Source organism: Stenella coeruleoalba, assembly GCF_951394435.1.
Source record: "Stenella coeruleoalba genome assembly, chromosome: 4".
In the NCBI taxonomy this organism is placed as follows: domain Eukaryota; kingdom Metazoa; phylum Chordata; class Mammalia; order Artiodactyla; family Delphinidae; genus Stenella; species Stenella coeruleoalba.
Genome location: NC_137149.1, coordinates 147,060,473 through 147,078,580, shown reverse-complemented (window position 1 = coordinate 147,078,580; position 18,108 = coordinate 147,060,473). Strand labels below are relative to the sequence as shown.

The 18,108-nt window shown below is 42.3% G+C and overlaps 1 protein-coding gene across 3 annotated transcripts in view; it reads right to left on the bottom strand.

The window, feature by feature from the left end:
• Window positions 1–18,108, bottom strand: part of SPMIP2 (sperm microtubule inner protein 2) — a gene marked incomplete at its 5' end in the record, with an annotated part of 145,292 nt that overhangs the window by 24,036 nt on the left and 103,148 nt on the right. For 2 of the 3 annotated variants that reach the window (XR_013828082.1, XR_013828083.1), the window contains 2 exons: window positions 919–1,331; window positions 2,260–2,318. Coding sequence is in view for 1 of the 3 variants with exons in the window: in XM_079919723.1 (XP_079775849.1) it covers window positions 2,260–2,318; window positions 15,741–15,973 (292 nt within the window). Of the gene's footprint in view, window positions 1–918; window positions 1,332–2,259; window positions 2,319–15,740; window positions 15,974–18,108 lie in introns of those variants that run through there. The other variant, XM_079919723.1, reaches the window with a different exon arrangement.

Sequence of the window (18,108 nt, the reverse complement as noted above, 5' to 3'; positions counted from 1 at the left end):
AATTATTTAAAAGCATGAAAGACAGTATGACATAGTTGTTCAATGTCTCTCCCCTTCCCTAGAATACAAATTCCAAGAAGGGCATATACCGGGCTTGTCTTGTTCAGCACTGTGGCTGCAGGATCTAGCAGTGCTTTGAACACAGGAGGCGCTAGATTTATAGAGTCAATGCAGTTGACTGAGAGGACAGAACATGAAAACCGTCGGGGAGGCTAAGCACGAAACTTGCCCAGGATGGAGATGGCCCTCGGTCCAGCTGAGAGAACGCAAGCAGGTGGGCACACCTGGGCCTGTCAGAGTCAGCATTCTCTTCCAGATCCTCTCCCCAGCCTGAAGGTGGGGCCTGGAAGGCTTTTAAGCAGCAGCTGTGCTTAGTCTCGAGAGGACAGCGTTCAGGTTACTGGCACCTGACTAGTTAGAAACAGGACCCGAGCCAGAGGCTGTGGGCAAATCTAATTTTTAACTTTATATTTAAATTTTTTATATTTAAAAATTTGTAACTTTTCTAATTGTATTTAATTTTTTAAACTTTTCTACTTATCATTTTCTAATTACATTTAAATTTTTAAAACTTTTCTAGTTATAATTTTCTAATTATAATTATCTTCATTAGGAATTTAGTACTCACCATATGCAGCTTGGTTTCATAATTTTGATCTGTATATTTATCTACAATTTCCCAACTGAATCCACAATTCCCTCGGTACAAGGTCTTTCTCATAAACATTTTGCATCCTCACGACTTGGTACAATCCATGTCATATTCCCTACAAGTGAATGCAGCCAACATTCTTTCATCCAAGGAAAATGCTCAAAGTGTCAATATTCCTCAGATTCTTTCCAACAAGTTTTTTATGTTTAAATAAGTCGAGCAGATGTTCACACTTGTATCACCAATGCTTGTTGAAGTTACTGTGATTTTCAATGGCCTTTCATTATTTTTGTTGTTTATGCTTAGAAATATTTGATAGGGTATTTGTAAATAGGTGCTTGCAATGTTATTTGAACAAATGAAGTGGAATATTTAAATGAGAACATGTGCTTTGCATGCAATAATTGTAACTATTTCTCCACGGCTTTAAACATAGGACATGCTTTGTAAGTTGTAGGAATTGTGCAATGATATCTTTTGTTGTCCTGGATCGTATCGTAGTAACTAATAGACATTTGACATGGGGTTTATGGTCTTGTCTCTTTTTGGTGCAGCTTATGTTGTGGTGATACAGCAGAAACAGACTAAAAGCCACTAATTTTGTCCATGCTAATAACGGGAATCTTCAATGATTAAAAAGGAGGTGAAGTCGGCTCCAGAAACCCTGACCTGCAAAAGTCTAAGGAGAACAAAGACATTATTGAATCTGCAGTCCTTAAGAGCAATGCTGATTGATCCCTTTCTTAGAAATCTGAATTATATATTCCATCTAGATGACACGCCTAGGTTTTGCTTTTCCCGTAATTGAACATACCTTGCACTAGGCATGTTTAATTTAGGTTACCAGCTGCTTTAAGAGAGTGTCAATTCAAGCCATGCTGTGACTTCAGTAGGGCTACGTTTATTAACCAGCATGACCCGTTATGATGGTTTCTAGGCCAACAGCATGAAATGAGGGTTTTTAAATTTTTATTTTTTTATTTACTTTTTAAATTATTTTTATTTATTTGTGGCTGCGTTGGGTCTTTGTTGCTGCGCATGGGCTTTCTTTAGTTGTGGCGAGCAGAGGCTACTCTTCGTTGCGGCGCGTGGGCTTCTTGTTGCAGAGCATGGGCTCTAGGTGCTCAAGTTTCAGTAGTTGTGGCACGTGGGCTCAGTAGTTATGGTACATGGGCTTAGTTCCTCCGTGGCATGTGGGATCTTCCCAGACCAGGGCTCGAACTCATGTTCCCTGCATTGGCAGGCGGATTCTTAACCACTGTGCCAACAGGGAAGTCTCATAAGGGTTTTTTTTAACCAAAAAAATTATATTCTTGTTCTTCCACAGAAAGATTTATATAGTTAAAGCTACCGGACCCGTCCAGTGGCTGTTCTTAACAGGCTGGTTCCTTTTTCTCCACTGTGCTCTCACCATGCTTGCCCCACCTCTTTCCTCCCCTTAATGAAAACCTAGTAGATAGTGAACATTTTGTTTATGAGGAATAAAAATTCATAATTATACAAAGAAACCTATAGGACATAAAAAGTTTTAAAATAGTAACCCTGTTCCTAATTTAGGAAGGAAACACATTAATTAATTGATGTAAAATGTATTAGTATGTGCTTACCATGGGTTCTGGTATCTGTGGCTTAGTTTCTCAACGGCAGCTTGACTGAACTCTTCATACTGTAAAAGGAAGAACATGAATTAAGTCCCCTGATTCCAATGTCACTGGGCACAAACATGTCTGAGAGTCTGGGTTCCTGGTCAAAAAGGAGGTCAGGTTGAGCAGTTAAACAGGAAATGCTAAGTTCAGTTGAAAGAAGATGGTCTTTTGATTTTTGAACTGAGAGGAAAAGGCATAAGAGGTAAAATAACTCTGAGCCTCTGTGCTTTCCCTTCCCTCTCTGTCAAAGGACAGGTGCTGGGTCCCAAGAAGAGTGTCATCCCCAGTCGCTAAGCTCCTAATGATTCTGTGTCTACACCAGCAGGCATGCAAAACCACAATTTAGCACTTAGATTCAAACAGCTCAGCTCTTTCCACTTCACCTTGCCCTCACAGAATTAGGAAATGTGGTGGCTAGAGCACAGGAAAGAGCCGGGTGACAGACAGCCTGTGGTGCAGTCTAGCTCTGAATGCTCCTTTCAGAAAGCTTCACAGAACACCGATAAAATATTTGGTTGTTTAGAACTAGTTCTCACATGAAAACATATCCCCGTGCCCTTCCCTGTGCATAGAAATTCTCTCTCATAACTGAATAGATGACTATAAACTGGCCTCTTTTCCCCAGGAACTGTCAATGGAGGACACATTTTATGCATAAACATGGGAAATGGGGGGGTCAAATTTATACTGAAAAGGGTTTGGGGCCTTAATCATTTCTCGATTTTCCATACTAGGGTTGGGAAACAGTGATAAGGATTATCGAAAGTACTTCAGTTTTGTCTATTTTTTTAAAATTAATTTATTTATTTTTGGCTGTGTTGGGTCTTCATTTCTGTGGGATGACTTTCTCTAGTTGCGGCAAGTGGGGGCCACTCTTCATCGCGGTGCGCCGGCCTCTCACTATCGCGGCCTCTCTTGTTGTGGAGCACAGGCTCCAGAGGCGCAGGCTCAGTAGCTGTGCCTCACGGGCCTAGTTGCTCCGCGGCATCTGGGATCCTCCCAGACCAGGGCTCGAACCCGCGTCCCCTGCATTAGCAGGCAGATTCTCAACCACTGCGCCACCAGGGAAGCCCTCCACTTCAGTTTTGGAATGCATTTTTACATTGATGCAGGATGCTATATTCGTAACATCAAAAAGTAGCAAACTCAAATGAGGCAACTGACAAGGGATAAATTTCCAAAATATACAAACAGCTCATATAGCTGAATATCAAAAAAACAACCAACCCAATAGAAAAATGGGCAGAAGACCTAAATAAACATTTATCCAAAGAAGACATACAGATGGCCAACAGGCACATGAAAAGATGCTCAAAATCACTAATTATTAGAGAAATTCAAATCAAAACTACAATGAGGTATCACCTCACACCAGTCAGAATGGCCATTATTAAAAAGTCTACAAATGACGAATGCTGGAGAGGGTGTGGAGAAAAGGGAACCTCCTGCACTGTTGGTGGGAATGTAAATTGATACAGCCACTATGGAGAACAGTATGGAGGTTCCTTAAAAAACTGAAAATAGAGTTACCATATGACCCAGCAATCCCACTCCTGGGCATATATCTGGAGAAAAACATAATTCGAAAAGATAAATGCACCCCAGTGTTCATAGCAGCACTATTCACAGTAGCCAAGACATGGAAACCCCCTAAGTGACCACTGACAGATGATAAAGAAGATGTGGTGTATATATACAAAGGAATAGTACTCAACCATAATGAAATAATGCCATTTGCAGCAATAAGGATGGACCTAGAGATTATCACACTAAGTGAAGTAAGCCAGACAGAGAAAGACAAATATCATATCACTTACATGTGGAATCTGAAAAAAAAAAAAAAAAGATTGTTTTCAACTAGCGAAAATAATCATAACTTGAAACTGGATATTCCCTATTAAGCAACCTTTAAATAAGTCTAGGTATTAATTTAAAGGGATATGTCTGGTAATTACATTCAGGTACTGTGAATGTGACACAATTTCTGAAATGAGCTGTTAAATTTGAGTTAAATTAATCACAGACATTGGGGCCCATTCTAGTTAACAATGAAAATCATTGCTTAAAAATGTCATTTTTAATCCCAAATCACCTCTAGTCTAGAACTGCCATCACTGAGGAATCCTCTTGCTTTCTTGCTATACTTAGCTCAGGAAGTTTTCCCTAATATGTCCAATTTGACTTTCCTTACTAGAAAGGACCGTTTTCCATCTCTGTAACGATGAGGCCTTTCTCGCCAGCAGAATGAGTACAATGGCAATGCGTTTCAAGAATGTGTGGACACTAGAGTTTCTCTTCGCCATCCTCCTCCTTTGTAACATAGAGCTCTTAGTACCAAACATTGGAGTGGAAAATCCCCTAAGGCTACCTTTTCTTATGCTAATGTAATTTTTTCTTCACTTGCTTCCATTTGCAAAATATTACTGTTAACCGCTTAGGTGTCTTTCTTCCCACAGCCAGTGAGAAGCATTCTCATTGCTGGCGTTGGGTCACCAAATTGCATAATGCTGCCTATTCTAGACTGGAACTATTGAAGGGAGAAAGGGGGGCTTCAAGCCTTTGTGTACATGGCGCATTTGAAGCATTCATTTTATATTCAGAGTAGGAGTAGAAACAAAACAGTTCTCTCTGAAAAATGTCAGTGCTCAAGGCACGGATTCTGTGATGCATTTTTCTCACTAAAAAACAAAAATTGAACAAGGCAGTGGCTCATACTTCATTTTATGCCGCATTGTATGTGAGCTTGAGCTCAGTACCAACGTGAACTATATCCTGGTCTCCCTTTTTTTTTTTTTTTTTTACTGCACTGTTTATTTAACTTGAATTAGTACGTCAACTTTCAGCAAACAGACTAAACATTAAGTTTCATGAGTTCCTTGACTCTGGCCCCAGTATGTTTTCTGTGGAGTATCCAGATAATGAGAAACATATTCCATTATGTTTCTAATGTGCTTATCATAACATAATTTAAAAATCCAGGACTTCCGTGGTGGCACAGTGGTTAAGAATCCGCCTGCCAATGCAGGGGACACGGGTACAAGCCCTGGTCCGGGAAGATCCCACATGCCGCGGAGCAATGAAGCCCGTGCGCCACAACTGCTGAGCCTGGGCTCTAGAGCTTGTGAGCCACAACTACTGAGCCCGCATGCTGCAACTACTGAAGCCCACGTGCCTAGAGCCTGTGCTCCGCAACGAGAAGCCACCAATGAGAAGCCTATGCACCGCAGTGAAGAGTCCCCCCACTCACTGCAACTAGAGAGAAAGCCCGTGTGCAGCAACGAAGACCCAACGCAGCCAAAAAATAAAAAAACAATAAAGTGAGCTAAAAAAAAAATCCATTAGGCAAGAAAATACAGTATATAGAGACATTAATAATACTAGATCCCATTTCTTGAGACTGTACTAGAGTCTGTACTAGATACTAGGCTAAGCGCTTTACACACATCTCACCTAATCCATTTAACAACACTCTAAGTTATTGTTATTATCCCTGTGGAAGACAGAATTCTAAAGACCCCCAAGATTCTCACTCCTTGGTATATACACCTTCTCCCAGATATTCAACCAAATACTAGGTACTGCTGTGAAGGGATTTTGCAGATGTAATTAAGATCCCAAATCAGTTGACTATAAGAAAGGGAGATTATCCTCAGTGGCCCAAACCTCACCAGGTGAGCTCTTGAAAGGATCCGGGCTCTTCCAGGCAAAGGGGATTTGAAGAATGAGAGGGATTTGGACGTGAGAGAGAACGTCTGTTGCTGGCTTTAAAGATGGAGGGCACCACAGCTATGGTATGTGGGCAGATTCTCAAGGCTGAGACTGGTCCCTGGCTGACAGCCAGCAGAGAAATGGGACCTCAGTCCTACAACCACAAGGAACTGAAAGCTGCCACAACCCCATGAACTCGGAAGAGCCTCCAGGCCTCAGGTGAGATCACAGCCACAAGCCAACACCTTGCATCCAGCCTAGTGAGTGCTGAGCAGAGAACCCAGCCAGGCCTCCCCGGGACTTCTGACCTACAGAACTGTGAGCAAATAAATGGTGTTGCTTTAAGATGCTATGTGGTATTGGGTCATGCTCAACAGAAAACTAATGCAATGCCCGTTTTATAGGTGTAAAAACTGAGACATTATAAAGAATAGTAGGCAGACTACCATGCAAAGAAAGAAAAGAGGGAAGATGAAAATTTCTTCAACTGGCTACTTCTGCATATTCGGTTTTTCATTAAGGCATAGATTTGCCCTGAAAAGCACTATGAATCCTCGCTGCCTCACTTACTCTCAGAGAGAAGGCACATTTCTATTATTTTTTCTGCACTTCCCCAGAGAGATTCATGTTTTCCTTATTCACGTGATAATTCAAGATACACTAGAATTTTATTTTAAAGCAAGACTAGAACTTATTCTGTTGGGAATTGTTAGGATATGTGATGAGTAACCAATCATTCTGCTACCAGCCCTTTATCCAGAGTTAGCAGAAGGTCCCTACCAGGGTCTGAAATACGAGCAGATTCAACTCTTCAACCTACAGAAAAGCGACATGGGAGCTTCCCGAGTCTCTGCTTGTGCCCAGTACACAGTTTCTGAACTATAATCAAGTGCCTGGTTGGTGACCATTCTTACGCTTGGAGTTTCCTAATGTGTTGACACTGTTGTTAATTCAAAGGTTAGGAAGAGTGTCCCAAGTTAACTGTCCAATTAGCTCTACAACACAGAATTACACTGGGGGTGGTAGCTCAGGCACTGTGAACATAACAGTATAACTAAGTTTCAGTAAAAAAAAAAAATATAGGTTAAGTAGTTCTCAAATGACTATTGAATAAGCTAGGAGGAAAAGAATTCTCAATCTCACACACGCTTAAAAGCTCATCTCCCCCCCCCTTCTGCAACTTGGTCTCTTAACAAAGACTCTGAATGAGAAAAGAATGGGCTTTCAGTCTCCGTCTCCCATCATTTCTTGATGATCATGTACCCTGTGCTAAGCACTGCACGGAGGGTGTGGATGCTGTCAGTATAAAGCCAAATGAGACACAGCCCTCAGACCTGAAGGTGCTTACAGCCGTTTGGGACGTGGCTGGCACTGTGGAGACCAACTGTCTCACCAAAAACTCCAACAACGATCACAGCACAGAGAAACTTCCTACGAATTCCTCCCCAGCTGCAGGAGCCCACAAGGCTTGCAAAGCACTTATTTTCAATGCCATTTTCTTTGTGTCCAGAGACAGGGGGACCACATACCAGGGGCCCCTCTATTGAATGGGTTGTTTTCAATTTGCTCAATTAAGATTTCTTGGATCCTAGGTTCAGTCCTGGGAAGAGAACAGATATCTCCAGACTGCTATGCATTCTATGCGTTTTTGTCAAAGCAGCGGAGGTACCCTGGAAGTGGTGTACATGAATAGCAGGGAAAAGTATAATCCTAAATTTATAATGCTATTAGAGTTTCCTCCAAAGATCTTAAAAAGCCAAGATTTAGAAAACATACGTCCTGGTATTTTAGCCAACTGTGCTTGGGATATTAGATCACGCGCAAGTTTCCAAATTGTTGACAGTAAATTTAAAGGACCCTGGCTGTGGAGCCAACGTCAGGTTTACTAGACCCCATTCTAATTTATACAACTTTTTCTTAGCTTTCTATCTCCCTATCATCATCAAATACTATTTGCTGAAAACCTATGGCATATGCTTAATACTAACTTTAAGAAGTGTAATTTTTTAAAAAGGTGATGTTTACATTGAGATGCAAACTCAAGACGCATGTCAAGACTTACAAAAGCTAGTAACCACCATGGTGTATTTTTAGCCTTCCTTAATTAGGAATAAAATCACTCACTAGACTCTAAATTACATTGAGTTCCTTTCTTCCTCCCTCCCTCCCTCCTTTCCTCCCTCCCTCCCTCCCTCCCTCCCTCTCCCTCTCTCTCTCTCTCTCTCTCTCTCTTTCTTTCTTTTCACATTTCCACATCCTAACAAAAGATGTGAACATTAGGATGTCTTTTTTTCCAATTCACCAATAATCGTCCATAAACTCACAGCCACAAGGAGGAAGCCCACATCTGGCTGGGGCTGGGATGCCTGGTGACATGTGGAGTGGCAGTGTCCCCAGCTATCAGCAGAGATGCTTCTCCCTCCAAACCCGCTATTCTTCACGGAATGGCTTTGAACACAGCACGGAGAGTGCATCTCAGTGATACGTGCCTCGCTTGTTGTTTTCATGGTCTGTTCCAGAAAGGAGGCATCAAACTTAAAAACTTATTTTCCGGGAGTTCGGATACAAGTAAGTTCCTTCCATTTATCTGAGGAATCCTATATAAAGCCAGGTTTTATAAAATGGAGAAGATATAACACCTGCATACAAGGGGGTTGATGATGTCAATATATTATTTTCAAGAAAAAGGAGGGTTACTTGGCTTCTGTAGCCAAGGCTTCTTCTCCTTCATAGACGGTCAGCATGTGGCCCTCCCCTACTAGAGGCTTCCCGTGGTACCAGGAAAGCCATTACTTTACACAGCACTTAAGGATGAAAGGTGCTAATGTAATTATTTTTATATTAAATGACAAACTGTTAGGATGCAAATAACTCTAAGAAATATAAAGTGAGAGATAAACACACACCCGTCTGGGAAAGAAACAGCTGCCACCCCAAGGCGCTCCTGATGTTAGGAAAGCTATTTTCTATTTTGCTCTTATAAGTTGGTTGGAAAAGGAAGCTTTATTATTTTTCAAAAGTCTTCTATATTGATAATAACATCTGGAGATTAGGAGTGTGAGATCTTACGAATTTTAATGAGACTGTTTGTGATTCGCCCAAACGAACCCAAAGGTAAATGAGAAGCTTGGGGGAGAAAAACACCCAGAAATTCTAAAATGTGTGATTGGTGGTCTACATACTGATCAACTCCACACCAACAATACTTCTCTTTTCTAGGTGATTTTGAAAATTTTCCGGGACGCTGTCGTGTGGAAGTGGGTTTGGGAGAATGCACAGGGTGGGGCTGGAAAGAAGGTACAGTTTAGGGGGGGAACTTTACTGTCTGCTTTTTTTTTCCAGAATGCCAAAGATAATATTCAATGATATGTTTTGAAGCACTCTAGAGTGCTTATTACACAGAAACTGGAAAATAATAAAACTAAAAATAGAGCTACCATATGACCCTGCAATCCCACTCCTGGGCATATATCCAGAGAAAACCATAATTTGAAAAGACACATGCACCCCAGTGTTCACTGCAGCACTATTTACAGTAGCCAAGACATGGAAACAATCTAAATGTCCATTGACGAATGGATAAAGAAGATGTGGCACATTTATACAATGGAATATTACTCAGCCATAAAAAGAATGAAATAATGCCATTTGGAGCAACATGGATGGACCTAGAGATTATGATAGTAAGTGAAGTACATCAGACAGAGAAATACAAATATCATATGATATCACTTATATGTGAAATCTTTAAAAAAATTACAAATGAACTTATATACAAAACAGAAATAGATTCACAGACATAGAAAACAAACTTATCGTTACCAAAGGGGAAAGGGGAGGGGAGGGATAAATTAGGAGTTTGGGATTAACATATACACACTACTAAATATAAGACAGATAAACAACAAGGACCTACTGTATAGCACAGGGACCTTCACTCAATATTTTGTAATAACCTATAAGGGAAAAGGATCTGGAAAAAATAGATATATATGTATGTATAACTGAATCACTCTGCTGTACACTTGAAACTAACACAAGATTGTAAATCAACTATACTCCCCCCCAAAATTTTAAGATTTAATAAAGAAACAAAAAAGAAAATAACTATTACTAAGCCCTTTCTTATTATGTCAAATATGTGGGTATATCCACTACCGATGATTCATTTTACTATGATGAATGCAGCATCTGTGTGCAAACGACGCAGAGTGGTGGGGATCAGGGAGAGGCCTGAGGCCCCGTGAAGAAAGGACGGGCCCTTAGGAGACAAGGCAACCGGGACTGACCCGGGCGGACACTGCCTCGCGGAAAAGCGCTCGCCCTGATGAGCGCCTCACCCAGCGGCTCCAGCCCCGTGTTCCAACTTCGTTTCCTGTCACTTCCTCTCACACACGCTGGGCTCCCACGAAGTCCCTGAGCTCCCGGCCTGGGCTGAGATCCCAGCTCCATCCCTGACCAGCTGTACGGCCTCAGGCAAGGGGCCTCAGCTGTCAATATCTCCGACCCCTCCTCTGTAAGATGAAACCGATCGCAGTGCCTCCCTCACATAGTAAATAGTCAACGGGAGCTCTTTTTAAAAAAAAATTATTTTATTGGAGTATAGTTGATATACACTTGTGTTGGTTTCTGGTGTACAGTAAAATGATTTAGTTATGTATATTTTTTCATATTCTTTTCCATTACGGTTTATTATTAAGATATTGAATATAGGTCCCTGTGCTATACAGTAGGACCCTGTTGTTTATGTTTTATACATAGTAATGTGTACATGTTAATCCCAAGCTCCTAATTTATCCCTCCCCCTCCCCCTTTCCCCTTTGGTAACCAAAAGTTTGTTTTCTATGTCTGTGGGTCTGTTTCTGCTTCATAAATAAGCTCGTTTCTGTCATATTTTATTTTATTTTATTTTTTGGCCGCACTGCACGACATGCGGGATGTTAGTTCCCACACCAGGGATCGAACCCATGCCCCCTGCAGTGGAAGCACCAAGTCTCAACCACTGGACCGCCAGGGACGTCTCTCTGCCATATTTTGGATTCCACGTATAAGTGATATCATATGATATTTTTCTTTCTCTGTCTGGCATACTTCACTCAGTAGGACAATCTCTAGGTCCATCCATGTTGCTGCAAATGGCATTATTTCATTCTTTTTATGGCTAATATTCCATTGCATATACGTGCACCTTCTTTATCCATTCCTCTGTCAATGGACACTTAGGTTGTTTCCATGTCTTGGCTGTTGTGAATAGTGCTGCTATGAACATTGCATGTATCTTTTTTTTTTTTAACATCTGTATTGGAGTGTAATTGCTTTACAATGGTGTGTTAGTTTCTTCTGTATAACAAAGTGAATCAGCTATACAGAGCATGTATCTTTTTGAATTATGGTTTTGTCTGGATATATGCCCAGGAGTGGGATGGCAGGATCATACGGTAGCTGTAGTTTCAGTTTTTGAGGAACCTCCATACTGTTTCCCATAGTGGCTGCACCAATTTACATTCCCACAGCAAGAGCTCTTTTTATGTTTACTTTCTCTAAATAAATTCGCAGTGAGAAAAATGTCTCATAAAGCCGCCGACCTTGGATTGATTTATTCGACATCCATCAGGAAGTCTGTTCCCATGTCCATGAAACTCAGAGAAGCCCTCTGTGTTCATAACATGGGAATTTGGGGCAGATAAACAGGAGGCAGGAGTTTCAAAGCCTCGAAAACTTTCCTTTTTATGATATGACACTGTATCCCACATAAATATATTATTGGCGCGTCCCCACGGTTCTCTTCATTATCTTCTACACATCGCTCAAGGTATTATACCGTGTGATATATTGGTGGTAATAGCTGTTATGATTCACCGATTTAATATTGTCTTTGGGACCACACCTGTGAAGAGTCAGTCCTCAAGTCCAGTATCGCATTGTTTTTGTGGGAAAACCAAGTGTCAAATCATCTGGCCCTGAGGTCAGATGCAGGAGTAGAAAACAGGCATTGGGAGACCTGGGTTAAAGAAAGGCCAGGGGAGGGAGACACGAACCACTTAGCTACAAACCACTACGAACCCAGCTACGAACCACTTAGACACGCTCCTCAGTCTGAAACCAAAGGAATTGTTTCACTGGTCTCCATATACTGTTGCAGAAACAACACACATAGTTTGGCAGAGACCAAATCCATTAAAAAAAAGAAAAAGAAGAATGTACTGCTCTTACATCTGAGACAGTAACAAAAGCAGTGATCTTACTGGTTCATTACGCGTGTATCATCATTGCACTGCAGCCCCACATCCGAGCAGGAAATAGCCAAACATAGAAAGACCCAGAAGAGAGACCCGATGTTGTCATTTTCACTGTCCACTGCAATGTGGGAACTTTTTCAGGTGTCACTCAGCCTGGAAGTTACTATCTTTCTACCCAAATCCAGATGATCTATAGACCCCTTCCCAGTGCCCCAGAGAGGAGAGACCATTCCCGGGCAGGAAGCAGCTGCCCCAGGCATGTTACCGAGAGTCTACTGCAGGTGCCCGAGCTTCCTTAGCTGCCGGTCTTACTGGAACCTAGAGCAGGAAATTAGGAAGAGCAGCTGTTCTGGCTATAAAAATCCACTAGGTGAAGGTTTGTGCTTAAAATCAAAGTTCTGAGTTATCGCGGTGGGAGCCACCGGGGAATCTCTGAGGTTAGACAGAAACAAAGTGCCACGTTGGTGGGACTCTTACAGGCACAGACGTCACGGGGAAGGGATCAAGGGCTACCAAGGACAAGAAGCCAGAGACAGAAAAGGACGCGGATGCAGACGTCGCCCTGGGTTACATCGCACTGAGGAATGGACCAGCTCCCTACCGAGGAGGTGTGAATTCATGGCACAGGTGCTCACGTGTTATTTGTGATTAGGGGCTTGTTTCAAGGCATGGAGTGTCTGTGTATCTATCAGCTCAAACGTCACTTCCAGCCGAGTCTCATTGATTGGAAGGGGCTGCCTGGAGCTCTGCGTTGATAAGGTATCCAAGTCTGGGGCTTGACTCAGAAGCTGACCTTGACGGGCAGGGGATGGAAGCGGGCCCTGGGTGCAGGGTTGGGGGAGGTGAGCAGTCTTGGTGACAAATCCTAGGCCTTAGCTGGTGGGTAAATCATATGTGGTTCCTGACCTGTATGTACAGTCATTCTCAGCGCATCTTTTTGCTCTCATGATAAAGTTCTAAGTCCGAGGAATCCTTTAAGATTTGTTTAAGATCGTTACCTGAGATAAGTACATCTTTGAAAACAATTACTGTCAAAATGCTGGGGCCAAGCAAATGCACAGATGACAAGTCCTCAGAGCCCATGCCAAACAAGACCAGCTTCTGTGTGAGCCACGGGGTTGGGTGGCGGGGTGGAGGTCTCTGTATGCCTCACACGCAGTCCCACCAGGGTTAAGAGGCCCGCGCTATCACGCAGAGCGGGGATTTAGAGCCGTCTGTGAAATTCCATCAAAAGAAACCGAATAAATCCCTTCCTGGAAGGCTAAGTTGAGGCTGATGGGAATCTTGCATTCACAGCTGCACACACTCAAGATGGGCAACAGATCAAGGGCTGTGCACAAAAGCCCGGCGTCACTGGAGAGAAGCAACAAGGCAACAGATGTTCTGGACTCTGTTCAAACTGGCTGCCTCGCTTTGCGTTTGTCCTCTTCTCACTGGTGGCCACTTTTGATATCGAATCAGGTTTCTGATCTTCATCTTTATCGCCTGAGTGGAGTAAGACCCAGTTTAGGAACCTGAGCCCTCATTCTGTGTCACTGGCCCTGAGTGGCACTAAGTACAAAACCACAGTCCCAGTCATTGAAATCGGGGCGTCAACTGCGTGCCGGGCACCATGCAGAGCGTGTTCCTCATGCCCTCGTATTTAGAAGTCACGCCATAAGAAGAATCATGCTAAGACAGAGTCTTTTTTTTTCAGAAAAAAAAATTGGGATTTTTATTGTAATTGCATGGGAATTACTTTTATCAATCTGATAGATTTGACATCTTTATGATATTGAATCTTCCAATTCATAAACATGATATATCTTTCCATTTATGTAGATCTTGTTTCAATAGTTTTATCGTTTTTCTCCGTGTGCTGAACATCTTTTTTTTTGTTGAAGTACAGTCGATTTACAATGTTGTGCCAGCAGATCCCTTTTTAAGATCTATTCCTACGTACTTTGTATCTGTTGATGACACTGTAAGTAGTAGCCTGTTTTATTGCATGTTCTGTCTGTTTCTCATATATAAAAATAAAATTGATTTTCATACCTGGATTTTGTATCCTGTTGACTACCAAATTCTCTTATACTTTGAGGTGTTCTACATGGACAAGCATATTATTAGCAAATAATGATAGCTTTGCTTCTTCCGTTTCAATCCTTACACATTTTATACTTTTTTTCCCCCTTACTGCCATGGTTAAGACCACCAGTACAAAGCCGAATGGAAAAATCATGATTTGGGGAATCTGTGTCTTGTTCCAGATCTTAAAGAGAAATGCTTTCAATGTTTTATCATTCAGTATTGCTATTGTTATAGGCTTTTTTTGTTTTTTTGTTTTTTTGTAGGTTGTCAGATTAGGAAAGTTCTCTTTTATTCCTAACTTAACCTAAAAGGGTTTTCACTTTCTGGGTTTTGTACATAACTAGGAAAACCTTATGCTGGGAAGTTAAGAACTATAAAAGACATAGAGCCTTGATGTGTCCCAGGCACGGTGCCCAGCACTTTACAAATGTTTCTTTACGACAGCCTGATAAAGCAAATGCTCAGATTCATGATGAAGAGGCACAGAGGTCAAGGAACTGGCCAAGGCCACTCACAGCTAGCAGGTGGCAGGAGTGGGATAGGAATTCAGGTGGTCTTAGGAAGTGGGCACTCGAACACTGCCACAGGGCAGAGGAGGCATGGAGACCCAGGGAGATGAACTCAAGCCCAGGGTCGCAGAGTTGGACCTGACTCAGAGGCAGGAGTGGAACCCTTCTTGACCTCAAAGACTGAGCTCTCAGCTGCTCTCCTGTACTTGCCGAGGGTTGGCCAGAAAAAGGCTTTTTCCTTTATTAACCTTTACTATATGAGGCTGTACTATATTGCCTTAAGAAATCCAGTTACTGCATCGTTGATACATATTTTCAGGCCAAGTCTCACCTGGGAATAAAGTCTGAATTCTCAGATTTTGCTTCTAAAATCATCCGTGCTCTCTCCTGTTTCAGAGGAGAACGTGTGGGGTCACGCCCACATCCACATCACCAAACGGAGACAGACAGGTTTTCTAAGAGCCCTCTGACGACGTGCCCTGGATGGTCTGATTTAAAGGCATGAGCCACGCAGCGGGTTTTAAAGCCCTGGGGCTGGTTTCTAGGTTGGTGGATGAAGTGCAGCACAGGCTGCTGCTTTACCGCCACCCACTCGCCAAGCCTTGCAAGGATGGGGGAGCGTGTGTGAATGTCACAGCGTAGATGGGAATCTGGATGCATTCCAAAGCCAAGTGCAAATGCTCTTGGAGTGCCCTCGGCTTCATTCCCTTCACACCTCTCCTTGCCGGTACTAAGGGACGAAGGGAGTGATAGCAGCAAGTACATTTATTCACACACTCATTTTTCTGCAAAAACTCCAATGCCATTGCTTCTCAAGGACAGGTCGAGAACATGACGTTTCCTACGGAAGCAAACTCAGAAAGCTTTCAAGCCAGAAATCAATGTGCAAGGAGGAACATAGATTTAAGAAAAATACCTTAACGTGAAAGCCAGTCTGAAGCCTGGTGTTGTTGATAAAATCACACACTGGTATTCCCCAACCAATGTCACCAACATACTCAGGTTTATATTTGGCCGGCAAGCTTCTCTTTGAGGCAGGCCTCTGTAAATATCTGAGATCTCCCGTTTTTTCTAATGCAGGACGCTTTTCTCCTATATAGGAAGTATGCTGAGCAACTTTAGGGAGATGGTCCTTTACATAATCTGGGCCTTAAAACAGAAAGAAAAAAACACTTTGAAAAAATCTCCACACTTTATTCTAAGATGCTTTATTCTAAATGGTGGAAATAATAACAGCTAATGCTTGTATGTCATTGACTACATTCTAGGTGCTCTCATAAGCCTTTTAGATATGTTAATTCAATTACTCCTTGTATTAACCAAGTGAAGTTGGGAGTATTATTTCCCCCAGTTTATAGGTGGGGAAAACAAGGCCCAGAAGGATTGGTTACTTGTCCAGAGTCACAGCTAATGAGCCGACAGGCTGTCTCATGGTTTTCTTTACAACCAACTTAATACAGACACGTTCTTTTTTTAAAATTTATTTTATTGAAGTAGAGTTGATTTACAATGTTGTGTTAATTTCTGCAGTACAGCAAAATGATTCACTTATACATACATATATATATATATAAATATACATATACATTCTTTTTCAGATTCTTTTCCATGATGGTTTATCACAGGATATTGAATATAGTTCCCTGTGCTATACTATAGCTATAAGTCTGCTATAGTAGGACTTGGTTGTTTATCCATTCTCTATATAATAGTTTGCATCTGCTAATCCCAAACTCCCAATCCATCCCCCCAACCTCCTCGCCCTTGGCAACCACAAGTCTGTTCTCTATGTCTGTGAGTCTGTTTCTGTTTTGTAAATAAGTTTATCATTTGTATCATATTTTAGATTCCACATATAAGTGATATCATGTGGTATTTGTCTTTCTCTGTCTGACTTACTTCACTTCGTATGATAATCTCTAAGTTCATCCATGTTGCTGCAAATGGCATTATTTTGTTCTTTTTACGGCTGAGTACTATTCCACTGTATATATGTACCACACCTTCTTTATGCATTCATCTGTCAATGGACATTTAGGCTGTTTCCATGTCTTGGCTGTTGAATAGGAGACACAGTCTTTACACTAAAACTCCTCACTAATACCACATTTGCAGGATGTTGGTCTTTAGACATCGAGATGTTTTATCTAGAGAGATAAAATCCTGAAATGAGGATTAGAAAATTCCCCAAATGTATTAGAAGCCATGGGAAGATGGAGAGAATTGTCAGATGAGGACAGCTCATAACGGATGATGCCCAAAGGCAGGGGCATTTAATAAACATCGGTATTTTAAATGTAAGACAATGAACAAAGGAATCAATGAATTGTGGAAGTGGGTGAAGCAAAAATAACAGGAGGTGTGGGAAAAGATGGCTTCCATACACTTGGTGTTGAGAGCTGATGACGTGAACATGTGAAGAGAAGCCAGAATGGTCCTGATTAGAACAGACAGTGATCTGCTGGCCCAGGAAGAGTTTCGGAAGTCCCGGAACCAAAGTGGCTGCAGGATTGTCTGGGCAGGTTGGGGAACACAAAGAAGAAACGTCACTCCTCTTACCCAAGGTGAACCCCAGACCTTGGAGGCAGAGGCTGTGCTGTGGTCACGGTGTCACCTGGCCCTTCCTGACCCCGTGGCCCCTCTCATTTTGTCTTGGGTCGTGGAGCTCAGGGTTTGCAGGGAGCACAGGTGGGCGGGGGGTTGACCACATGCTCCGATGCAGTGGTCGGTGTGGTTACAAGTCTGTGCCTGGAAACATCATCCAAGCTTTCCAAGGGAGCTGAAAATGTGAGAAATCGCTCCCCAGACACAGGCTTGGGGCAGATGTTGCCCCAGCTTCCCAGTCACCGCGGCTCCCATGACGCCTGCATGTTCACTGTGCCTCATTTCCCGTGACGGACCCGTCGTGGCCCCAGGTTCTCACTCAGGTAAAGTATAGGATGGCCCAAGCATGAAAAACTGTTTTCTCTCCCAATGTGACGGGTGTTGAGCGCTCACCTACAAAACTCCTGCCATAAGGAAAATTTTGCAATCTCCTCCAAACAGCATGAAATTACAACTGTATTAGTCTTGCTGGAAGTTCAGGGTATTTTGAGGCTGGTGTTTTCCCAAATGTTCCCCTAATTTTGCTCCTGTGAGTGACCATGACAAAGCCTAGGCGTGAACTGGGGGTTCTCTATTGTCAAATACACTTGAGAACACTATCCGTTTGCTGTTGAGAGAGTCCCAGCACATGAAAGTGTGTTAAAAGTTCTGAGAAATCCGGGCTTCCCTGGTGGCTCAGT